We start from the raw sequence: 25,491 nt of genomic DNA on the forward strand, positions 1-25,491 counted from the left end.
TTCTCCTTCTGGGCCACGGTAGTTGTCCCCTCTCAAAAAACATTTTGGTTCAGTACATTTTGATCGTAGACCTTCATTTTAAAGCATTCTTTTCTCTCTGACCTGTAAGATCCATTTGGATCCAAGGACCCCAGGTCACACTACCTGAATGATTTCTATCAAGATCCCTGAACTACTCTATATTCTGCAGGCTGCAGCTGTGGTGGTTTATATAAAAATTGAATCAAATGCACTATATTTTACAACTGCAATTATACATTTATTTTGGATAATTTGGGACTTGATCCAAATGTAGTATAGGCCTATTTTACATTTTTATTTTGGATCATTTGGACTCATTTACAAAAACAAAGGACATGTAGTAGAAGCACTAAAATATACAGTAGGCTATGCTGCAAAATGCAAATTCTACCACCTTGGTCTATGATAGACTAGCCTCGGAAACCCAGACGTTGCAATGTAGCAGGAAGGAACTTAGGAAGATTTTAGGTTAATACCAACAATCACGTTATTGAACTCAAGGCTATATGGAACACTGAATGTATGTTCACAAAAAAAATCCCCATTGACTAATCCCGAGTAAAACGTGTAAATGAGAAGCTCCTTGCTGATCATCATGATCTGAAGATGTATGTTATCATGGTGTTTTGATTTGTCACAACTCGAGTTGGCTTTGTATGCGGCGTAAACGTCTTTAAATAAATACTTTTTGAAAAGCATATGGGGAAAATGAACGGGGAATTCACCTCTCATGGGTCTCTCGTCGTCATGAAAGGGGGCGGGACTGCGACGCGCTATAACAGTGAAATGGAGGATGGGATAGGATGAAATGATCATGTTTGGAGTTTTGCCCATAAATGGAAAAGGGGCTGTTCTTAGTGTTCTATACTGTACGGACAGTCCTCGTACTTCAGATTTGATTTGTCCGCCATCTGGCTACGTCACACAGACTACATTCCATGGCCTGGAGGGATGGGGAAATACAATGAATCCTTAGGTACATCCTATAGTTACATCCCGTCTAGAGCGGCTACGGAAACGGTCTCTGTTAGTCCCTGTAAAGTACCGGATACAGTAGGCGGACTCTAGATATGAGGCTACAGTAAATGGAACGACTGTCCATGGGAGACATCTGAAAGTTTGTAACCCCCCCCCCCCCCCCACGACAACCCAGGGCCTGGGTCATATAACATTGTCAAATAATACATATATAATATGTAATTGTATAAGAAGAAATTAAATTATAAGGAAACGGACTGTGTTGGCGACCGAATCCACGTGAGACTGACCCATGGACTGACCAGTGACATCCTCCGCGCTATGGGATCTAGAACATAGACCTCGGTGTTGCGGAAGAACCCTCCAGTCAATGGGAGGAAAGATCGCGCCGTGGCAACGCAGAACGCACCAACAGACGGTGTGAGTGTGGTTGTCACTTGTGTCACAGGCAGCTGTGTGTTTATGTACGTTGTCAGCGATAATAAGGTGAAGCGCTGCCTTTAAACACTGCAGAACGTTACTCGGTACCGGGGATCGAGGAACATTGAGCAGACCGCGGCGACATGGCGACATCAACCCCAGGATGTGTGGTGGTAAGTTCTACCAGAGGAGCAGAAGAACGTCCATACTGTAGGTCAGAGTCAGACTCAGATAACACGCTGTCCTCCTCGGACGGGCGCCATTGGATCTATACTAGACTGCATATGGGTATGAGTCATAGTGCAGAATGCAGATGGTTTATCTTACTGGATAGTTTGATTTTCTAATAACCCTGGGGCTGGATGTATATACTTCTCGTGTGGCCTGGGAGGTGTGTGTGTGTGTGTGTAACTGTACACGACGCATGGTGGTGGCACATGTGACGCGGATGCGTTCATTCATGTGCATTGTGCGACAGCCAGGAGGAATGGAGGATGGATGGCTAAGAAACTAGCCCCATGTGTTACTCCCTCTGTAGCTGATACAGTATAGCTGTTCCACTGTTACAGACAGTGGAACATCCAGCACATTTAATGTTTTTCCAGCATTTGATCTGGAAGTGGTTAAAGGGGGTTAAATGTCTCCCATATTTAAAATGACTAACCTCTATTATTAACTGTAATTTCCAGTACATGTTTAGTTATGACTGTGCTAACTAACTTCCTGTATAATATTTGGGTAAGAGAGCAATCTGCTCCCTTTATCAGTTTCAGTTTGTCAACATCAACTAATAATTTGTTGACATCAAAATAGCTGTAATGGGACATGCAGATGTTAATCTGAATTCGGTCTGGCTGAGGTGTGAGCAACCTTTGGCCCACCTTTGTTTCTCATGGGACCCTGCTGGGCCTGACTTGGAAGATATAAATAGAGTTATGGCCAGGGGGATCCTGCATAATATTGTTGGGTATCAGTGAATCTATAAAAGGGAGATTGGAGGGACTTGGTTTTGGAAGGGAGTCAAGAGACCAGGGCAGAGAGATGGGCTGAGTCACTCTGAGAGAACATACGACAGATCCAGGCCAAACCTGCTAGACTGAGAAATGCTGTTGCTTGTTGCGCTTCTTCCAAATAAACTTCTAAGATGATATGCATCACCTTCTGAATGGACATATGTCCATAACACACCTTTAGAATCACAACTAATGTAATATAATGGTAATGGCATAGTTTTATTATTTTTGCTGTGGTTTATCTCTGTTTATTTCATGCGTCTGCCTAAATAGCTTGTACATATGTACTGTATGTGTTATACTGTACATGTTACGTTATTGTTTGCTCATGTATTTTGGCTTTTATAATGGAAGAGGTAAATAGACACAGCCAAGCTGTAAAGCCTGCCTGTCACACATTCTATTAGATTAGGAATACCATTCCAAAATGCTACCTACACTATTTGCTCATGTCAATGAACTTTCAGACAAATACCTTGAACCTTGCTGAGTGCACATGATTTTTACTGAAAGGGGGCATTTAAAATCTCTTCCATAGAGACAGAGAGAGAATGCAGGTAAACCCACTGTACATGCCAGGTCAGGAATTTCATGGCCGGCCAAAAAGGCCATGACCGCTCTGTGCCCCCACAGTTTGGCCTTATGCCTTTTAAAAAATCACGCCGTGTGAAGTGAGTGGTGCAACTCCGTGTGGGGGTCCCCGGAACATCCAGACCCTGAGGAACGTGCACAGGGTGCCGGCCCGGTTCCGGCAAGCCGCCCCGCGTCCGAACCGGTCGAGAAATGACAGAGTTAGCGTGTGGGGGTCCCCGGAACATCCAGACCCCCAGGAACGCGCCCAGGGGGCCGGGCCGGTTCCGGCGAGCTGCCCCAAGTCGGAAACGGTTGAGAAATGACAGTTACCGCGTGGGGGTCCCCAGGGGGTACCTCTACTGTACTGTCACTGTACTGTGTCACACCCGAAATCATCATAATATGTACAGTTAATATGTGTGTGTGCACAACAGTGACACTTGGTGATGGAAACCAACCAAACGCTATTTCCGTGCTCGGACACGGACACGGACACAGCCAGAGAGACACAAAGTTCTGTATAGGAGGAGTGGTTGCACCACTCAAAAATGACATGCCCTGTTGGCCAGTGGCCTTGATTGCACCATTTTATCCTCTTTGAGGCTCTCTCTACTGTCAAAATCGTTTTTATGTCTTTTGTTAATCAATTCTTATTGGTCAACATAAAGTGAAACGCTGTGCATGTCACTTGTGAATGATGTGAAGGGTTTGATTTCAAGGCTGGTGTGAACTGCTGAAAAACCTGTCTATTTATGAACTACAATTGTAAACTACAATTTACAATTTGGGCATAATCTTAATCCAGAGCGATTTACATTATGCAAGAACAACACAAGGTAATACATCAAATACATAGAAACTCATCAAGGATCATAAGTAACCTAAGAACCTAACATCCGTCTAACAGTGGAATACCTGTACAATGTAAACTATAAGCTACGGCAAGTGCTGCAGCCTGCGTGCTAAAGGTAGAAAAAGGAATACTGAACATCGAACCGGTCATTCACTCGGAACCGGTTTATTTCTCAACATTGACAAGACTGCTTATTACACTCATACTGAAGAAATCATCAATTTTCCACTGACAAAATAACAAAAATGTTTTTATTGATTAAAAAAAAAATATTTCATTGCTCCTGCTAAAAATATTGTCAGTTGGATTCACTGGTTGGAACGGTATGCTTAGCAAATAGCAACGATTAAGATTAGCCTACTTAGCATTGTAATTCACATTAAACTGAAGCAGGGCAGATGCAAAGCTGTATATTATCCTGCTACAGCTACTTTCAATTACCTTATTAAGCAAGCTTATTACATTACAAGTTTCCACTTAATCCATTGCAACATAAACAGAGGCAGAGTGGCAGTCTGCTATCAGAAAATTACAAACGGACAGAATTTAATGATTGACAAAGCAGAATCCAGCATTCAGCCAAACTGTGTAGTAAGGAAACCTGATGTCAAACTCATCTTGATGTGCCAGTGCCAATGCATCAAGGCAGTGCCAGTGACCCACCATAGAAGATCTTCTCCTTATTAAAGTAAAAGTGGCAGGGTTGTGCTCCTGTAGTTCGATGATCAATTTCAGAGAGCAGTGGCAAAATGGTGACAGGCAGGAGGCAGCTAATACAAAAAAGAGGCCAGACATACAAGAACATCCATAGGTCCATCTGAATCTTCAGACCAGTCCAGTGACTCTGATTAGTCCAGGCCTGAGCATAGTATGAACTTTTGACTCAGGAGTTTGTCTAAATGTTGCCAATCAATTGGCAAATACCAATACATTTTGTGGAATAGACTGCTTTTCGTCCTTTTATTTCAGTGATACATTATATAGGCCTATATAAATTTAATATCATCCTTAAAACCTCCCTTTAACGATATTTTGTTCTATCTTGGCCCTGGCATTTGGGCATTGGTGTGTACACAAACCTCAAGGTCATTTGTTTTCTTTCCCACGCCACGTTGCCAGTGCTGGTTACAAAGTTATTTAGCCTAATATCAGACAGTTTATTTATGTGTTTTTTTCTTTCTTTCTTCTAATCCAGCAGTGGCAACAATGAGGACTGGTCTATTGTAGATTAAAAATAAAAAATAAAAGTCAGTACATGAATGGGTAAACAGAAGTGTCCTGAATATGTTCTAATCTACTGAGTTAGAGTACAGATGCTCCCTAATGCCCTATCAACTTTATTTTTTCTCCTTCTGGGATCGAAAATGCCATGCCATAACAGATGGGGGTGCTTTAATTTGGGGCTGGCATGAGAAGGAACATGCTTCAGTATAATCCAGTTTTCATTCAACATGGTGTCCTGATGTGATTGTGAATGGCATGAGCCAACGCGTAACTGTCATGACCAGCCGTCACATGACTCCAATGGAGTTTCCCGGGTTCAAGTGCTGGGTTGTTTATCCCTGAGCAGGAAATTTGATTTGACAAGATATAGGCTAGCAAATGCTGTATCCCTTTTTATAGGATTAGGCGAAGTTTAGATTCCATTGGAGAGACATTGCTAGTTGGACAGATGAGATGGGAGGGTTCTGTTGTTGTGAGTGAATGGATACATTCTTCTATTCTAGATACTACTTATTGGAGTTGAGTTCAGTGATTCTTCTTTTTAAGAAACTTTATGGTATCTGTGACTACATACAGATGACACACCCTACGCTTGGTTAGAACGTAACCACTTACATAATACTGTACTTTGTTTTATGGTGTGTCTGGTCGTGCAGACACCATGAGACGATTGCAGATATACATTCTGCTATTTTTATTTCCAAAACATCTTGAACATTATGGGGGAAAAGGTGTTGATTCCAGTTTTCTGAATAATTGCATGTTGTATTTTAACATCCTTAATGTTTATTTTTGTTCAGGGGAGGGAAGGTAGACATTAATGTAGGCCTTATCTAATAGTCAAAGGTGTGGTGGGAACTGGGAAGCAAACCTACCTTTTAATCTCTTCTTCCTGTCTGCAGTGTTACATCAAGCCATTGCCCCATCCCCAGTTAGATAATACCTCTGAGAAAGATTTTAACCCCTTGCTGTCAGCGTTTTTCTTGAACTTGTGTGATGTGTGTTTCAGATCAGCGATGATGAGCAGGGTTATGACCTGGATCTGTTTTGTATACCAAAGCACTATGCCTCTGACCTTGAGAGGGTTTATATACCTCACGGACTCATCTTGGACAGGTGAGTTCTAGTTCATCTCCGAGAGGAGGGCTACTTACTATGTTGAGGTACCTAGATGCTGGGACATGTTTTACATGCTGTAAAGGATGTAACACCCACTTTATTTTCTAATGCCCAGATTTTCCCATTCATTCCCTGAAGAAGACCTTACAGGTCGAAACGTCGGTTTTTGTTAATAAACTTCCAGCATCATGGCTATGAGTGTGCTGCATTTTTCTTCTTTTTCATTAATGCCCAGATTTAAAATGCCCCTAAAGTAGCACCCCTATTTTGGGCATTTCCAAATTCTCAAAATAGCCGATCTACAAGCTCACAACGTGTTGTTAGCTTTTAACACCTCCCTTTTGAGAAAATATGAATAGTTCCAATCTGAGGGTTTGAAGCAAATTTAAATGATTATTCATTTATTAGTCAGTCATTACAGGCCAGTCCCTTCTGGTGTATGGCATTAGTTTATTTTATTTTAGCAGATCCTGTCGAAACGTTGGTTTCTCTCAGCACTGGTGTGTTTGCCCAACATTTTCAAGAGAAAAGAAAATAAATTTCTTGCCTGTCTCTCACTCTCTCTCTCTCTCTCTCTCTCTCTCTCTCTAGGACAGAGAGGCTGGCCAGAGAGATCATGAAGGACATGGGAGGTCACCACATTGTGGCTCTCTGTGTGCTGAAGGGGGGTTACAAATTCTTTGCAGATCTGTTGGATTACATCAAGGCCCTGAACAGGAATAGTGACCGTTCGATACCAATGACAGTCGACTTCATCCGTCTCAAGAGCTACTGTGTAAGTTATCTTAGTGTTTTCAGTCTTTCACCTTTTAACCTAATGGCCCTAATTTCTACTTTGTCGTACAATGACATGATGTGGAATGATCTACAAGTTTGTTAGTATTGCTGTTTTCACCATGACAACATTTCTGAAAGGTTTCACATATCACTGACACAAACTCTTCTAGACATCCAAATACTTTCAGCTTCAACATTCCTGTAATGTGAGCTGGTCAACAACGAGATTTTCTGCCATAGGATCATTTCAAACTGGAGTTTGGGCTGTGCACTGATGCATCTCTTTGCGTGGATTGCCAACAAACAATGAATGAGCTTAACCTATTAATTTAAAACCGGGAAAGCATCTGAGCCATTTTAGAATCAGATTTTAGCTACATATGAGTGTAGTGTCCCAATTTTTCAAAAATAGCAGATACAATACAAGCTCATAACATGGCACGAAGTGACACGCTATGAACAGATTCTTTCTTACATCTGCTTTCATTTATTTGATGTTCACTCATGTGAACTGTTTCCTGCTTTATAAGACATGCTGTTCATTGTAATTTCACAGAATGATCAGTCTACAGGCGAAATCAAAGTGATCGGAGGTGATGACCTGTCTACACTGACGGGAAAGGTGAGTAGACTCTTCGCTGGTAAATGGACTCAATGGAGCATTTATATAACGGCTTCATCCAAAGCACTTTACAATGTGCATTACTGAAGGTGGTGGAAATCATGCAAGAAGAGCCTGGGGTCAGACCAGGAAACCTTACCAAACTGTCATTCTGCCTCCTCAGTCACAATCACCCATTAGTCATTTCATACCAACACAAAAAGTTCTATAATGTCAAAAAGCTTCCATGTGGAAATATCTGGTTGTGTAAAAACTAACTATACAGGAAATATTCCATAAAAAAGTTAACACGGTTTACTAATCTCCCATGTAGTTTAATAAGTATATGGTGATAGTTTCAGTTATGAATCTGTTCCACGTGATTACATGTACTATAATAAATCTTGTTTTCTTTTCGCACAGAACGTCCTGATTGTGGAGGTAAGTTTTGACTTTAAATTCTTTCCTTGAATGAGACTGTAAATGAGTTTACAATGTCACTGTAATTCATGTACGTTTTTCATTTTAGGACATTATTGACACAGGCAAGACGATGCAGACCTTATTAGAACTTCTCAAACAGTACAAACCCAAAATGGTTAAAGTAGCAAGGTAATTACAATTCCCAAGTGTGTGTTTATTTTATTTAACCTTTATTTAACCAGTAAAAACACACTGTGTGTGTGTGTGTGTGTGTGTGTGTGTGTGTGTGTGTGTGTGTGTGTGTGTGTGTGTGTGTGTGTGTGTGTGTGTGTGTGTGTGTGTGTGTGTGTGTGTGTGTGTGTGTGTGTGTGTGTGTGTGTGTGTGTGTGTGTGTGTGTGTGTGTGTGTGCGTGCGTGCGTGTCTCCCTGAGATGCTGTCTCAATCTGAATGTTTCTCATCATAGTAATTGTTGCTGTTATTCAGTCATGTGATCTTTGCAGCAGTTATGCGGTCATGTGACCAGAATGTGTTTTGCACTCAGTTTGTTGGTGAAGAGAACACCCAGGAGCGTTGGGTACAGACCAGACTGTAAGTACACTACATGAATGGAGTCATAATTACAACTTCACCACAACTTCATTACATTGTTTTTGGGTACTTGCAGAAGTATTTACATTATATTGAGTTTTTTGGTTGTTGTTTGCTTCTAATGTGCAACAATTGCAACATTTTCTTTTTTTATATAGCTTCTAATCCTGCAAGGAAAATTATTATAGCTGATGGCTGCTTAGATAGTCTTGACAGACTGTTGCCTCTCCCAATTTCATGCTTCTGTCATACAGTCTGGGGCAACGGAAGCTCTATCATGAGTAAAATATAAAGCGTAAGTGGAGCCTCATCCCCACTTCCGTTTCATCTTTACAGTCGTGCAAATGTATCCTAGCAGAAAAGGAAATAAAATAATAAAATGTAAAAATATTTTAAAATATATATTTTGTGAACGGAAATGACAAACAGATTACTCAGATTTCGGGAGGTGTAGTTCCAGACTATATAGTATTCGGAGATTGTGGAATAGTTGTCTGGTTACGCGAGACTATTGCTAAGCCTTAGATGGTTATCATGGCTACTGAACATGACATAAGATAAAACATATCCTAAAATGACCGTCCCTCATCAATGATAACTTCAATTTATGTCCTATCAGTATCTGTGCCCTGCTCAGTTGTTTGATAGCCAAGTAGCCAATCAGAATGCATTGGCTACTCAAATCAGTGACACTGATTGAAGGCTGGATAGCCGAAATCATGCAAGAATAAAAACTAAAATGCAGTCTTGGTGTGTGTGTAACACACCATAAGTCAGCGCGGTGGTCACAAGAAAAGGTACTATCCCACACCAGTATCGTGTTTTACAGAGTTTTTATTCAGTTAGCAGTTCATGCTTTGATTATTATTGTATTTTTATTTGTATTATTTATTATAGTATTATACTATTAATTATTTTTTTCAGTTGTAGGATTTGAAGTGCCTGACAAATTTGTGGTGGGATACGCGCTAGACTACAACGAGTACTTTAGAGATCTAAATGTAAGTATTTATAGTTGCAATTGAATTTACAACTTAATGTAATTTATGAACATAAGACTTGTAAATATAGACCACAAATCTACTAACCTTAAGTCAGGATGTTGCGTACAATGTATATACATTTAATGGCAATGATCTGCTTCTGCTTTTCAGCATATCTGCGTCATTAGTGAGACAGGAAAGGAGAAGTACAAGGCATGAAGATCTCTTCACAACTTTGATTAATGTTTTTATTTTATGTTCAATTTTCTGATTTTATATTTGGGTCATGAAAAATATTAAGCCAGGTGCGGCTCATGTCACATGTGGTTTGTGCTCAGGGTCTCTGAGAGTGCACTGCTGTATTTGTGATAATCATTATATTTGCTTTGCTCATCTACAATCTACAGTCAATATTACATCATGTTCTTAAGCATTAGGGGAGATAGATTCAATGTCTTGGTAAGAACCTTGTCTGCGAAACAGCCAAAACTAATTTTTTATCTCAAATTGGTACAATGATTAACAAAACACGTAAAAACTATGCATGAATTTCCACTCTGGGATCAATAAAAGTATCCATCTAGTATCTACCTAAAATGTACCCCTTCCCTTATATATAATAATAGCCTGTTTTTGTTATTAACAGGGGAGTAATTTATTCAGAGCAATGCTGCTAGCTTGAAGAACAATATCATGAATCATTATCATGTATTATATAATTTCAAAAGTGTCCTATTTCATATTGCATTGTGATTTTTATCCAAACGTTTCATTCAATTCAGTCTTTGACAGATGTTGGCATCCACAAAGTACATTTTATTGTACTGTAATAAAAACACATGTAATCTTTAAGCTATGGTGTGGAATTTTTTCTTTTTGCACCTAGTGTATACACTCATTTAGTGTTGGGTATAATTCATGTTGCTATCTTTTATGGAATTGGGCATACTTTTGATAGTTTATCTGTTATGTATGGGATTTATTAAAGCAGGGGTATTCAATATGTTCATACACGGACAAATGTGTCTGTGCCAAAGACTTTAGATTTTAGATCTTTATTACACACCATTATAATGTTCTTGTGTTGATCATAAGAGTCTCCCAAGTTTTCTTCAGAATATGTATAATGGCACTTATTTACTATGACACTATGGCATTAGGAGTTCAACTGGTGGTTCTCAAATGTTTTATTTGCAAGGACCCCTTTAACTCTGAGTGTACAAATTGAACCAATGGACCCTGATTGGACTCGTAATGGTCCATTTAAAGTACACTCAGAGTTACAGACCTGTTATGGTAGTCATTGGGCCGATTCATAGGCCTACTCCTATTTTACTGCTGTTTCGGCGCTGTAGTGCCGAAATGATTTCGGCTCGTTAGAAATTTTCAGTAGCACCGAAGAGCCGACTTCAGGACGGTACCCGCCCCCCCCCCCCCCAATTATTACATAAATGTCCACCACAAGCCAGCATGGTGATGACCCCTGTTTATTATACTGTAATAGTAAATCATTCAATGGTGCCATCATTGCAAATCAATCTCAACTGCATTTTACACTTTCAGCCATTAAATATTCACACATCTATTGCCAGCAGATTTTTCTCCTGTACGAAAGACTCCGTACAATGCAAGGTCAAGTTAATTTATTTAATGAGTGCTTTCTGTTCTCTGTGATGTGGAGGGGAGGTTAGTTTTGATCTGGAGTGGACCATACCAGAAAACTTACCCTACCAGATCAGTGGGCACTTACTAGACTGCCCTCTTGTGCTCAATGAAGGGAATCATCTACCTAAAAACAGAAGTACTAGTAGGACCTACATTTCATGGCTCACTCATTGCAAGTATGAAAGTGTATTGTATTTGTATTCTTTCATTTATTTAATTTTAAATGTGTGTTCTCATCTTCGAGGACTTGGGGTAAGGTTTAGTGGAACATGTCTTTATTTTAACATCGAATTGTGTGGCTCCAGAAGTCACACTGCACCGTGGCAGTTGCATTAAAAGAGTCATGTTTTGATGGGAATTGATGTCTGATGTGTTTGTGTTTGATCATGCAACCATCAGACAAAATATTTGTATAGGACGCAAGTCACGCAACAACCATGACATGACATGTTCAGGTTATCTTCTCTAACCTGAATTTCATGTCATGCTATCTTGCACTCATATGAGTGCAGAGTATACTCGTCCGGAGTCGCCCCCCGCCGTTTCTGAGTACAGAGTACTACAGACTACATAACAGGAGTTGCAAAACCTTCTATGCAAAATAGCGGGGAGGGGTGGGGGGATCACCAATGTCTGAAAGTTTCATTGGGCAACTCCTAGGGGGCGTGGCGTTTTTCAAACTTACCTAGCATTATTACTTTATTAAGCAACAACAAAGCTACTGCACTGCTGCCTGGACTGGAGCGCCACTTTCTCCAGCAGAATACTAAACTGCATTTATTATTAAGTGTATAACAATAACACCAAACAACAGTGAACTGTGGTAGCTACACAGTTGATGACGGGGAACATTTATGGCGCAGCAGTAGGCACTAGTGATAGTGATGTTAAAATGCAAACAGCTTGCCTGGGCCAGGCTGCGACAAGTGAACCATACCTAGATAGAGAACGACCGGAAGTTAATGGATTCTTACATTTAAACTAAATGTATAGAAATAACATTAATATTTCCAATCACACTGTACTTTAGTTAACAACCTAATATGATGAAACAAATGCTGTGTTGTATTCAGATTTTGCGTATTTATGAAAACAAATTGTGGCGCTCCTACCCTGCGTCATGTTTATTTTGAAGTCCACCGTGGGGAAAGTCCCATTGTCCATTATCGGTGTGATTGACTGACTCACTTTACTTGAGCTAACGATGCGCTGTGGTCGCCACTCGCCAGCTGACCGATTAACGTGAATATATCACTAGATAACGTTAACTTCGAGGGGGTCTATAGGACACACGTGAAGATTACATTGTACACGGACCGGCTGAGTAGTTCGTGTAATTTAACGCGTCAGGTAATTAGCGTAGTTTAATGTTTTTGATTATTTTTTTTTTAAGAAAAAAAGTCTGTTGATCTGCATCTACAGGCTGGAACCGCGGGGATACTATCATACTAATGCCAAGGATAGTACAGTGTCGTCACAAACAAGTGCACTTTAATCCATCGCACAGCCCTTTCCGTGGAAAACCCGGTTTGTTTAGTAATTATTGTTTAATTCAATGTAAGGTTCGTACGAGAAAGTATAAAATAGCTTTAAGTGTGGGATGTGTGTAAGAGTCTGAAGCACTTCCGGCTTACTTTCGACGTCATCGTCGTATCCTTTGTCGTGTGTTGTAGCTTCGTTAGCTAAAGGTTTCAGTTGCAGCGGGCTGCATTCTGCATTGTGTTACTTGGGACGTTAATGGAAATTATTATAATAATGAAATGAAAGTTATAGATTCTGTCATTCTGACGATATGATCACAGATCAGTTGTAGTTTAGATTGTAGGGATTGATGAGGTTGAACGGGTTGTCTCTGTTTGACAACAGTGTGGACGCTAGAACAAATGAGAAGAGGCCTGTAAATGCTGTAAGTTTAGGTTCCATGTATTAACAACAGACTGTGTGATTGGAGAATTTATGAACTAACGCTACTTTAAAAATATGTAATGTTACGTTTTATCCTCGTAGCTGAAACGCTAATGTTCGGAAGGCAGCTATAGCTAACAACACTGTGCTGCTGGTTAGCCAGATGAGTTAGTTCTTATGAGTTGGTGGTGATAGATGATAATAACAACGTTATGAACGAGATGAACAACCCAGGAGTCATGATGCCACAAGAGAAAATGGAGTTGGATCTGGACATCTCATCTTCACTGGGTCACAGTGATGGACATCTAAGAAGATCCAACAGCGCACCCATGATCAATGGCCTCAGGTTATTGTCCCTTATTCACTTGTGCAGAATTTCCATTGTTTAACCTGCCTGTCTTGAGTGAGTAAACCCCCTCCTAATTAAACTGGCTGAACTGACTTAAGTTCTTAACTTTAAACATTTTCATTTGAATGACCGCCATAGAGTTACAGAACTGGAATATAACATGGACCCATTTTGAGACCCCCTGACCTAAAACTGCAGTGTAGTTCATATATATTGTAACTTGTAATCTGTGACATTATCATTATAGTGACAATTCCCAAGTTTTCCAGAGAGAGGTCCTGCGCTGCAGAAGGAACAGTACTACTGTCGTCAACAGGCCAAATATGGTGATTAATTTAGTTTCATTACAGTAATTAATATATTTACTTCTGTAACTACCATAACATAGTTGTCAATGTTTTACACATTTCCCTCTACTCACTTTTCTTTCAGGTTCCCTCGTCACCCATTCGTGTCCCTAGTACAAGACTTCATCAGATCAAACAAGTAAGAAAGCAGTATTTTAAGTTACACATGCAGGTTGTGTGCTGAAAAAATAACGTACAATCTATAAACTCATAATGCGTCGTGATGCAACATGTGAGCTTATAGCTCTGCTATTTCCGTGGTCAGGTTATTGTGGTTAAAAGGATTGTATGTGTGCTTGCAGGAGGAGGGCGTTGATGTCATGAATAGGGAGACTGCTCATGAGCGGTAAGTTCTGAACCAGTGAAGTTTGACAATAATCAATGGATGTAGAAATGTATTTGTTTTGTTGTTAAGATGGTTTTGTGTCTCCATCTTAGGGAGGTTCAGGCAGCCATGCAGATGAGTCACTCCTGGGAGGAAAGCCTCAGTCTGGTAAAGAACTATCTTGCATCACACATCCGCCTCGTTGCCGGCAGACTGCTGGGCGAGCGCTCGTGCTTTGGCATGGGGGGTCAGATCAACATGGATTGAATTCTGTACTAGCCATATAAGGAGCATGTCTTGAGTGTACCATATATGGGCTTAACTGTGACAGCAGGTCGTATTTACTATGACATCAGGGTCTCCACATCTCCATCCCTGATGATGCCCGACCAACCCACTGGTGCCCGACCAACCAACACACTGACGGGAAATGCGACGGGAAAAAAATAGAATTGTGGGGGAAAAAATGAATTGTGTGAGAATCGTGATCTCAATTCTTGTGGAGGAAAATCAAGATTCACATTTGAGCAAGAATCGTGCTGCACTAGGTAGAACTAGCATTCAAAAACTACATTAGGAAATCACGTGATTTAGTGCCCGCCCTGAATCACACTATTACAATGGCTACACTCAAACATTGTAACAGCATTAGAAATTGTAATAATTTAAAAAGCAAATGTATATACAATACATAACAAGACAAAATATCTGGTGTAGAGGAGTCGTCCAAAAAACGAGAAAAAAGACAAAAGTGGAATGAAATATTTATATTACAGGTAGTTCTTCTGACCAAGCAATTGGTTGAAATAGGCTATCCAGTTGTGCTGAAATGAGCATGACATTACGCCGTTAATAGAAGATTTGATAATGGATTAATCACATTAGAAATATCATCAGTTATGTCCTGATATAGTGATTAGACAGACTTTTGTCAGAGCAGCAGCATTATTAGGCTTAGGAATGGAACAAAAAGGGCAGGTATAATACGCTCCTGTATTTTAGTTATTACCAGTTATTATGGTGGTACTTAGAGAGCCAAATATTTTCTGAGGTGGTACTTCAGTATAAAAAGGTTGGGAACCAATGATCTAATGTATCTAACGTAAACATATTGTCTATGTTGAGCATACAGTACAGACGCTGTATGTACTATGCCAGTGTTCTTGGTTTAATTGCATTATTGTTTCAGAAGGCTTGATAAATCAGCATGTTTATATATATATATTACAGAGTGACACAGACACTTGTGAGAAATCGGCATCATCATCCCCAAAGCGAATCGATTTTGTGCCTGTGTCACCAGCCCCGTCCCCAACCAGAGGGATTGGAAAGAAGGTACATCTGTCACATGACAAAAAAAAGCTACAGCTTTAATTTAAACATTACTCCATCACATGAGGGTGTCACTTGCCGAAAAACGTGTCTCATCACAATTTGTTTGCTTGTAGATATGTGCTTTTTGGCAAGTGACAACATTGTAATAGAGCTTATAACTGAGGTGTTATTGTGTTTTCATTGTCTTTGCTATGAGCAGCAGTGTTTCTCTCCTTCACTACAAATCCTTGTGAGCAGCAATGGACTGACGCCGAGCCCAGTACCCAGCCCAACACGACGCTTCAGGTGAATTTCTCAGTTCTCTGCCTCAGTGATTCTCTGCCTTTCTATACCCAGCTTTGTGTGTACCCCATAGCTATGATTTGATTGGCTGAGCACCCCATAGCGAGGCTGAGCAATGTACTACATATTGAGGATAAAAAGTGAGGACAGAAAATTGAGGGTGCCACAAGTGATTAGGTGACCAATGAAATAGTGGTTAGTAAAAACAGAGAAGTGTTCGGGTGAACACAGTCTCTTATCACCGCGTAGTGACGTCATGTTGTCATTTTCCGTAGTCAGTTTATCACCTAAAACTGGAGTATGAATAGGCCTTAAACCTAATACCCACCATCTATGTAAACATAGTTAGTACTTCTAAATGATATTACGAAATATCTCATAAAATGTAATAAACATCTGCTTTCAACACTGGTAAGGTTTCAAACCACACTTCATTGGTAACAAAGTTTTCCATTGTTCTCTAGCCGTCGGAGCCAGAGCCCAATTAACTGCATCAGAGCCAGCATACTGGGACCAATCAAACGCAAAGGTGGGTCACTTTAACAAGCCTTTCATAAACCTTCCAGAAAGCGTGCTCTACGCCCGGCACTGCATTGTATGGAAACCAGGATGAAATGTTTAGAAGAATTCCACAAAGTAAGAGCCACTTCCTGTCATGTGTAGTGTTGAATCCTATGAAAGCAGTTTGTCTGTGTGTTGCAGGGGACATGGAGACAGAGAGCCAACCAAAGAGGTTGTTCCAGGGTACGACCACCATGCTGTCTTCTGATGTTTCAGACCACAGTTCCTGGTATGACTTTTCATGTAGATCATCATCACAGTGCTTGATTTGTTCAATGCAGTAATCTCATTGCTATAAAGCTGTACAGGTTAAAGTCCTAGTCGCTGGCAAACGTCACATAAGTATTTGGAATCAAATGTTGTATGTTAATTTGCTGTAACTATTCCAGTCACTCTCCAGATTTGCTGGACGGCAGCCTCAGCAGTGGTGTGAGTTCCTCCACGGACTCCCCTGGAAAGATGGAGGGGGTGTCGCCCTCCTCCAGTAACTCCCCCTTCGCTTCCATCCAGGACCTGTCCCCAAAGTGAGTAACTCCCCCTTCGCTTCCATCCAGGACCTGTCCCCAAAGTGAACACAGAATCACAAGAGACTCTAAAGGAGGACGCTTCCATCCAGGACCTGTCCCCAAAGTGAACACAGAATCACAAGAAACTCTAAAGGAGGACGCTTCCATCCAGGACCTGTCCCCAAAGTGAGTAACTCCCCCTTCGCTTCCATCCAGGACCTGTCCCCAAAGTGAACACAGAATCATCCAGGACCTGTCCCCAAAGTGAACACAGAATCACAAGAGACTCTAAAGGAGGACAGAGATTTCTCTCTCTCTCGGATCTGCCAGTCATGTAGGCTTAGTGGAGTTTCCATGTTTGCTGTTGCAGGGCTGTTTTCCTCTGGATGGAATGGAAAGCCATGGAAGATGTCTGCTGTGTAGAGAAACACTGAGCACCAGCTGCTAGTTGTGGATCTCATACGGTGCTTCTGTGATTATATGTATTTGTCACACCAGTTCTCTCCACTGGAGAAAGACATTGAACACTGGACAAAAAAACCCCTAAACTAAACAAATGACTACAGTATTTGGATATGTACAATGTCCACTTAACTACAAATGTGTTCCCATTTTGTGCAGGAACAAAACTGACATCCACAGGCCTTTGTTTATACTCAAATCTACAGGTTTTGTATGAAAGGATTTAACTTATTGTTTTGTTTTTTGCTTTGTTTGTAAAGTATGTAAGTATGTAAATATGAATCTTGTAAAAAATATATAGTGAAAACTTTGACTGGCTGTGCGATGAATGCAGGCATAACAGCTAAAAAACTATTTTCTTTTTAAAGGAGTGGATTAGAAAAATGTGACTACTTCCACAGGGTTCAATGATGAGTTGAGTTCCCCCTCATCCTTACTGTAAAATAATTTGTGTTTTGGGTGGATCTCCTGCAGGCTGTCAACTGTGGTGAAACAATAAACCAGTCTTTGGTTAACTTGCTGTGATTTCTTTTTTTATGGTCTGGGTAGCAGACTGACCCAGTAGATGAAGATAAAATATTAGTCACCACTGTGAGGGATTGAACACTAAATGCTACTAATCCTGTGTGTGCTCAGGACGTTATTGGAGACTTGCAAGCTGTGCTGCAGTTTATGTGCTTCTTCCTCAAATCCCTGCTGGCACATTGTTCTGGTTTGTGAAAGTTTTGGTGTGGTTTCTTTTTTTCCCCCTTGTTTGATTTTGGTCAAACTTTCTATCTTCCATTATAAAACCAGCATGTGTCATTTTCTTAAATTATAGGCTGTACATGTTTAAACTTAAGTAAACAAATGCCTAAAGCAAAATGGTGCTGTTACATTTGTCATGTCTGCTGTCATATTTGGTCAACATATATTTACGTTTTGTAAATGTAAACCTTTTGACAGTTTTATTTTTCTTCGGAAATCAACCAGATCCGTTTAAGCCTGCATGGTATATTTCAGCCTGTCATGTCTCAGTCTGTGTACAAGGACCCTCAAATTTACATTAAAACTTAAGGAAATGAAATGATTGTAAATACGTTATCTTGGAGTATGATCTCTGAACCTTTTTTTGTTAAGAAAAATATATTTGGGTGGATTTATATTTATATATTGAATGTCTTTCCCTGAAGAAAAATAAGATCTCTCCACTTGTCAGTATTGTCTGAGGAACCAGATTGTCCTAGGTCTTACACATGTGCTTTGCTTGCAAACATTGCCATCATATCAAAATGTAGACAAAATAAATTATTTCTTCTAAAGATATGATTCGGTATTCGGAAATACTTTTGGTACCATTTTTTTATAAAGATGAACATTGTGTAAAATCCATCGCTATTATTTTACATAAAGGCAAACACACGTGGTTGTGTGCTTTTTACTTGACTAAATTAGCTTGTCTAAGATCACAATTGATGACAGGAATAATTGTATTCATCAAGCAGTCCAGTCCTAATTTTAAGCACATAAGGTGCTCTATATGTAACCAGTTAGAATTAGATAGTTAAAAGAAGGCCCATCCCATCCACTTCATACTTGGGTGAATTGCTGAGGATCCAAGGAAGTGCAGTGTTGAGTGTGAAGTCGACCAGAGATGGGTGCTTCTCCAGCACCGTTCATGTGTTCTGAATAGGCATTGCACTAGTAATCACAATGTCAGACAGATGCATTGAGACTTTATTAGACATTTGATGGAGCATTGATATAGTACAGCAAAAACTTCCTTTGGTGACATGTAAAACTGTCATATTGCTGCTGAAAAAGTACAACTCATTCAAATAAGTATCCACACATGCAAGTAACTGCATTTAGTAATCAGAACTTACACTTAAAAAAAAGCTTTACGTAGACAACAATATAAGGGTTGTTACAGCTGAAGACCATAACATTTTTAATGGCTTTATTTACATTATGTTTGGGCTTGTGTAACAAAAGGCTCAAGTAAGTTATTTACCATATTCTGTTACAATAATGGCAATGGAGATACAGACAGCAATATGATGCCAAACAACCAATTCAATGCCCTTGTGTTTGTTTACAAACCTAGCCAGGGCCCCCAGATGACACACACACACACACACACATGTCTCTATTGTTTGCATCAGTTCAATATTAGGTTAATATATATTAAAACAATTATACTAAAGTGTACATTTCGGGGTGGGGGGGCATCCCCCTGTTGTAAACACCCACTGGATCATGTGTTCGCCTTGGGTGTGTCAACGTTAAACATGTTCCTCCTTACTCTCGGTCCAGAGCACGTCATGTACGGAGGATGACCATCGTTAGAAGACCTGAAACAAGTCACAGAAACACTTCAGCATGCAGCTTAAATGTAAGAAAAGGAATTTTAAATACAACATACAGACAAATACAGTAATTATACCACTAAGCAAATGTTTCTGTTTGTTGTACACCACACCTTAGACCGAAGAAATTGCATGAATTTGACCAAACCAAATGGAAACAAATTTAAAGCCACGTACTGTATGTGTCTTTTGACATTATGTAATAAACTCAATCTTAGGTTGTGTGTTGCACTTGATCCATTAAAAAAGAAATAACGTGAACATGTAATGTTGTGTAACGTAATGACAAAAATGTAACGTAGCGGTGGGTAATAACATGTTATAGTTTGTGTCATACCAGAAACTTGGACACAGGATCTAAATGTCTCAATAGACGAGCAGAGCAGGGAGACAAAACATAACCACCCCAATTGTATATTGTATAAACATACTCTACCATACATAGGACAAAATAACATTTATATTGTATAAACATACTCTACCATACATAGGACAAAATAACATTTTATTCACTAAAGTAAATGAAACAATAGAGCTTTAACCAATTAAAACATCACAGTATATTTTATCCAATTAAAACATCTATTTTAATAACAATTACAACAGCACCATCCATATGAAAAAATGGCAGATATTTGCCATTGTTAGGATAATGATTATCTGGCAGCGTTGAATGTTTTACTGATCTGATTACTCTCTATCTCTATTTGCAAGGGTCGTTCCATCTCACTTTTAACCACTTAAACCCAATATACTTGACCAGAGTCCTCCTGATCCTATTTCCCTCTAGTCTACACCAAATAGGTTTGCCACTTAATACAAGATCCCTTCTCCAAGTGACCTTGTAGATCAACTATTTTCACCCAATATTCTCAGAATAGGGACGCAAAGGGTCAAGTGGTCCTATTTAAAGGTCTCCCCAGGTAGTGTATGCCGGTCCACCGCTTTATACATTTGATACACTTTTGGAATTTGCACAAATATGCGAGTGACGTAAAATGTGTGGCATTTGCAAGGTGAGAATTAGTGTGTATAAGTCTTTGTGGCATTTGCAAGGTGATAATTTGTGTGTATAAGTCTTTGTGGCATTTGCAAGGTGAGAATTTGTGTGTATTTGCATCTTTGCATGTAATCGAGCCGCTTTTTGTTGTTGCTATGCATCTGCCCACCGTGAACACACAGTTACATCTGAACTAGCCACATTTTGTGGTTCACTCACCAAGGACATAAGCAGCTACAAGTTTCTTGTTAACACTTATATGGAGGTAGACAGGCACAGTCGATTCTTTCTCCCCCAGGGTCGGCAGCATGAGAGCGGCTACACACACTAGCCCTAGCAGCACTGTCAACAGGCTGGGACCTCCGGACACAGGACGGCTCTGCTCTGTCAGTCACACCACACACACGCACAGTGCACACAAGTCACAAAAAAAAAGAAATATATATATATATATATGAATATATATATATATATATATATATAGTAACAACACATTTAAAACATTTGGGAAGGTATAAAAGACTCCCTCCATGTTGTCTGATAGGTGTGCAATAAGCAGCCAATTTCATACATACTGTATGCAGTTAATTAGACATACAGTTACTCAGGGAACACAGTTAAAAGTGAACATTACTTTGTGCATTATTAACTATTTGAATTGAATTGAATTGAATTGAATTGAATTGAATTGAATTGAATTGAATTGAATTGAATTGAATTGAATTGAATTGAATTGAATTGAATTGAATTGAATTGAATTGAATCTGAACTCTTCACTCCAACACATATGGGTTTGTATTTGGTGCCATCTAGTGACAAGGATAACAAATGACCTCAGAAATGTTTGTACCTGTCTGAAATGCGGTCTGTTCAAAGAACACACTGTCTGCCAACTGCTCTTTCATCCTGCGTTCCTCCTCTTGAGGCCGGGTGCCTGCCAGCTCCTGTGTGGCAGAGGGACGCAAAGTAGCTGTCACCTCTTTACGACCCAGAGCCTTCCGCTGACTCTGCTCGGACACCTGTAGCCGAAACTTGTCATAGACGCCGTAGTGACAGGCCCGCACATCTCTGTGTCGGATTACTCTGAGTGAAACACACACACACACACACACACACACACACACACACACACACACACACACACACACACACACACACACACACACACACACACACACACACACACACACACACACACACACACACACACACACACACACACACACACACACACACACACACACACACACACACACACACACACACCTTTAGACGTGTGTAGTCAATGTCGATATAACACTATACTTATTATATAACACTATAATAAAGACATAAAAGTTTACTCACATGTCAACACAGCACTGTGGTTTCACGGCTCCAGTTGCGTCCACCACAGTGTACTTGTTTGGCGCTGTGCACAGCACTGACCAGAGACAAACAGATGATCAGTTTGACAACTGATAGATTTGTTTGACTAACTAACTAAGTAAATAGCCATGGTATCCTAACCTATGTTTCCGTAAGCGTGAGGCAGTCACTAATAGTTACTAAACAATACACGCACGCAGGTTTATGGTTAGGCCCTAAAATAATGACACCTCTGACCAAGACAATAATAATTGTTTCCGCCTGCCTGGTGGTGTGAAGCTATATTCACTCTAGACCGGATCAGAAAACTGAAAAGGAGTTGATCCCAGTTTAATAGACAATGTACATGGATGGACATGCAGGCATTTCCTATATCTACTGACCTTTGAACTTGAGGGCGAACTCATAGGGGTTGTAGAGTGTGAGGACCTGCTTGTGAGAAGACTGCTCGTCGGCGTAGAACACAAGCTCTGTGGGGAACACGAACACAGGAAGGCTTCCTTCCACTAGCTCCGGCTGGCGGCTCTGCTGCTGCATTGGCCCTCAGTTGAGCTTGGCTTCCGCTTCCACCGTCTGACTGCCCCCCCCCCCACTTCCCCCCGCTCTGTCCCTCTCCACAAGCTCCCCCCCTCAGGTGGGAAAGACACTTCCTGACGTCGTCAACTCTTCATGACCATGATATAAAGATGGTGCTCTAATACACACAAACAACAAAAACAAAAAGCACTCACTTCTGAACCTCTAGACTCCACCTAACCCCTTCTTGTCACATTTTTCGACAGTTGCTACTAGTTTCTTCAATGCAAGTAATACCAAGTATATAGTATATTGGTTATTTGTTCACTTTGTTATTTAATTAATAATAATTAATAATAAATATTTTATTTTATTGACCACAAATACATGTTTTAAGACAGCATGTTTTTTTTAGACGCGAAGTACTCGTTTCTACACTATTCCGGGCAGCGCATTCCCCGCTCCTCCGCCTGCAATTTTTCAAAGATAGATAGAAATATACTGTGTAGCGAATATTAGAGCCTATACGCCCCCCCCCCCCCCCCCCCCCCCCCCCCATACAGATACTAAGTGATACTGATATCCTACTTTATTTGAGGCACACAGCGCTACATTGTAGTTTAGTTTACATTCTACTTATGGTTACTATAATCTTGCGTAAATCATAGGACAACACAAATACAAGCTGGTTTAACATAAAGCCTGCTCTGGCTTCTCTCCCAGAAACCTCATGGGGGAGATAAACTGCCAGAGGTCCCATATCCTTAGATCTCCATGGTGAGAGTCACAGAGTCGGAGTTGCAAAGAGAACAAACAAGTAGAACCAATTCTGCTGCCATGTGAATTCTACATGGCTGCTGTCACGTGGGTGTGTTTACTTGAACTTGGATGTCGCAACACTTTACCATGTTATTACCATTCATAATAATGAATATAAATACATTTAACCAATTGCACAGTTTTAGACAAGTTCAATGTCTAAATTAAGGTTTCACTTTAGCATAGTTACATCTGAAAGCGTTAATATAACGTTTGCTGTATAATTGCTAGTTGTATAAGAATAACTTATTGGTTAAGTTATAGTTTAGCTTTGGTATAGCTAATACCGAATTAATTAATGGTATTAAGTTACAATGCTAAATAAGTTATTAAGTGTAGCCTGGCCCTCTCTCTAACTCGTGGAGCAGTGACAGAGATAGGTAACATTATATGCTTACATGACAATGTTGTTAACACTACACCAAAACTGGTGTGCTATCGAATACTGTTGCTCCATGGGCCTTTGAGGTAGTGGCAGGTCACACTTGGTCAGATTTCAAAAGAGAAAATACATATTTTATTATCTTTTGAAAAATGTTGCGTTAATGTTTTGCAATAGGCATAAATATAACCCTGCACCATTTTAACCGCTATCAATTACAATAGCATAACTATGATGTTATGTTGATGACAGCCTGGATGACATAAGAGTGAAACCTGATAATGTTGAACAGCGACGTCTGGGGGGGAACACATTTATAAAAGTCACCGGTTCTAGTATAACATCGGTTAACGTTAGCTGACTGGTAAACATCAGTTGTTTAACCACAAACACTGTCTTTATCCACGATACGATGCGGCGGTTTATAAAGACATAACAAACTGCGTTTTACCTTTTTCGTCGTCACTAAACGGGGTTAATAACAAATTCTCGTTATGGTCGGTCCTCCCTGTTTTGTTTCTGTGGCTTTTTTCTTTGTTGTCAATAATATGCTGCAGATCGCGCGGTGCATGTTGGGATACACTCCCATGATACACCCTGGATACACCCCCAGAGCCATCTAATAGAAGAGTTACGAACGCTATTGAGGGGGCAGAAACCGAGCGCTCGAGCGCTGTTCATGCAGCCTGGAGAGGGACAAGCTGGAGTTTGAAATACATTGTTTTCAACGAGGGCGGCGCAAATAAGAGCATTTTTAGGCATGTGTGCAACATGCCAACTGCCAACTAAAGTCTCTGTAGTGTTTATGTTGTACTATTACTACAAAACAATCTAAAGGGATTTAAGATAATTAAAGCTGGGCTGTTGCCTGGGTCCAATCCTTATATACTCTATGGTCCAATCGGGTCCAATGCATTTCTGTGTGTGTGCGTGCGTGAAAATACATGTGACAATATGTGACTGATATCTGATCTGATCACTCAGTGTTCATTTATGTTTTTATTTATTTTGTATTATAGGCTATTTATTTACCATGTGTATGTGTGTGTATGTGTGTGTGTGTGTGTGTGTGTGGTTCTACAACCACCTAAAAGAAAGCGACCTAGATGCACTCCATAACAAGGCACTCACACACAGTGAAACTCTAGAGAGATGCCCCCTCAGCCAGCTGGCCCTGGAACTCCGGGCACAAACACAAACAGAGCCACGAGATAGAAAACCCATTGGACTAAACCAAATTATAAAACAGCAAAAGGAAAACTACCTGACACATTGGAAAGAAGCAACACAAAAGCAGAGTAAACTAGAATGCTATCTGGCCCTAAACAGAGAATACGCAGTGGCAGAATACCTGAGCACCGTGACCGACCCAAAACAAAGAAAAATCCTAACTAGGTACAGACTCAGTGAGCACAGTCTTGCGATCGAGAAAGGCCGTCATAGGCAGACCTGTATCCCGAGAGAAGACAGACTATGCACCCACTGCACACAAAATGAAGTGGAAACCGAGCTACACTTCCTAACCATCTGTCCATTGTACCAAGACATCAGAGACACATACTTCCCACAGATTACAACCACACACAGAGATTTTGAAAACATGACCAATGACAAAAAACTCCCATATCTGCTGGGCGAAGTACAACAATGTGCAAACACAGCAGCAAGATTTGTGAGTTGCTGTGATAGGAGAAGGATATCAAACGGAACACAACCACCCTAAAGACTAATCATTGTGTATATT

At 40.3% G+C, this 25,491-nt stretch overlaps 3 protein-coding genes across 5 annotated transcripts; 2 read left to right on the top strand and 1 right to left on the bottom strand.

Annotated features, from left to right (window-relative positions):
* Nucleotides 1–1,330: 1,330 nt before the first annotated feature.
* Nucleotides 1,331–10,426, top strand: hprt1 (hypoxanthine phosphoribosyltransferase 1). 2 transcript variants are annotated; one of them, XR_013789898.1, is made up of 10 exons: nucleotides 1,331–1,592; nucleotides 6,092–6,198; nucleotides 6,793–6,976; nucleotides 7,535–7,600; nucleotides 8,003–8,020; nucleotides 8,109–8,191; nucleotides 8,545–8,591; nucleotides 8,750–8,886; nucleotides 9,516–9,592; nucleotides 9,746–9,807. XR_013789898.1 is itself a non-coding variant. In XM_079499864.1 (9 exons), exons 1-9 carry the CDS (start codon nucleotides 1,563–1,565, stop codon nucleotides 9,791–9,793), a joined length of 660 nt encoding a protein of 219 aa, XP_079355990.1. In that variant the 5' UTR covers nucleotides 1,347–1,562; the 3' UTR covers nucleotides 9,794–10,426. The 2 variants fall into 2 exon arrangements, 1 of the variants encoding a protein (XP_079355990.1); XM_079499864.1 differs by lacking the exon at nucleotides 8,750–8,886 and having other exon boundaries at nucleotides 1,347–1,592; nucleotides 9,746–10,426.
* Nucleotides 10,427–12,390: 1,964 nt separating this feature from the next.
* pabir2 (PABIR family member 2) lies at nucleotides 12,391–18,369 on the top strand. The gene is made up of 10 exons (XM_079504498.1): nucleotides 12,391–13,493; nucleotides 13,744–13,822; nucleotides 13,929–13,982; nucleotides 14,146–14,189; nucleotides 14,282–14,336; nucleotides 15,399–15,503; nucleotides 15,703–15,788; nucleotides 16,250–16,314; nucleotides 16,488–16,575; nucleotides 16,736–18,369. Exons 1-10 carry the CDS (start codon nucleotides 13,357–13,359, stop codon nucleotides 16,872–16,874), a joined length of 852 nt encoding a protein of 283 aa, XP_079360624.1. The 5' UTR covers nucleotides 12,391–13,356; the 3' UTR covers nucleotides 16,875–18,369.
* A 644-nt stretch (nucleotides 18,370–19,013) lies between these two features.
* Nucleotides 19,014–24,326, bottom strand: mospd1 (motile sperm domain containing 1). 2 transcript variants are annotated; one of them, XM_079500375.1, is made up of 6 exons: nucleotides 24,199–24,326; nucleotides 22,414–22,724; nucleotides 22,010–22,085; nucleotides 21,513–21,745; nucleotides 20,882–21,041; nucleotides 19,014–19,647 (listed from the first exon to the last, which is right to left on the bottom strand). In XM_079500375.1, exons 2-5 carry the CDS (start codon nucleotides 22,565–22,567, stop codon nucleotides 20,911–20,913), a joined length of 594 nt encoding a protein of 197 aa, XP_079356501.1. In that variant the 5' UTR covers nucleotides 22,568–22,724; nucleotides 24,199–24,326; the 3' UTR covers nucleotides 19,014–19,647; nucleotides 20,882–20,910. The 2 variants fall into 2 exon arrangements, with proteins under 2 accessions (XP_079356501.1, XP_079356500.1); XM_079500374.1 differs by having other exon boundaries at nucleotides 20,882–21,046.
* Between the last annotated feature and the right edge of the window lie 1,165 nt (nucleotides 24,327–25,491).

This window comes from Electrona antarctica (assembly GCF_951216825.1).
Source record: "Electrona antarctica genome assembly, chromosome: 1".
NCBI lineage: Eukaryota > Metazoa > Chordata > Actinopteri > Myctophiformes > Myctophidae > Electrona > Electrona antarctica.

Coding starts and splice junctions, on each gene's coding strand:
- pabir2 (XM_079504498.1), top strand. CDS start 13,357: ATGAACGAGATGAACAACCCAGGAGTCATGATGCCACAAGAGAAAATG. Junction 15,504..15,702: donor CCAGAGGGATTGGAAAGAAG/GTACATCTGTCA, acceptor TGCTATGAGCAG/CAGTGTTTCTCTCCTTCACT. Junction 16,315..16,487: donor GGGACCAATCAAACGCAAAG/GTGGGTCACTTT, acceptor TGTGTGTTGCAG/GGGACATGGAGACAGAGAGC.
- hprt1 (XM_079499864.1), top strand. CDS start 1,563: ATGGCGACATCAACCCCAGGATGTGTGGTG. Junction 1,593..6,091: donor CAACCCCAGGATGTGTGGTG/GTAAGTTCTACC, acceptor TGTGTGTTTCAG/ATCAGCGATGATGAGCAGGG. Junction 8,592..9,515: donor CGTTGGGTACAGACCAGACT/GTAAGTACACTA, acceptor TATTTTTTTCAG/TTGTAGGATTTGAAGTGCCT.
- mospd1 (XM_079500374.1), bottom strand. CDS start 22,567: ATGCAGCAGCAGAGCCGCCAGCCGGAGCTAGTGGAAGGAAGCCTTCCT. Junction 22,086..22,413: donor GTTCGCCCTCAAGTTCAAAG/GTCAGTAGATAT, acceptor GTCTCTGGTCAG/TGCTGTGCACAGCGCCAAAC. Junction 21,746..22,009: donor CCACAGTGCTGTGTTGACAT/GTGAGTAAACTT, acceptor TGTTTCACTCAG/AGTAATCCGACACAGAGATG.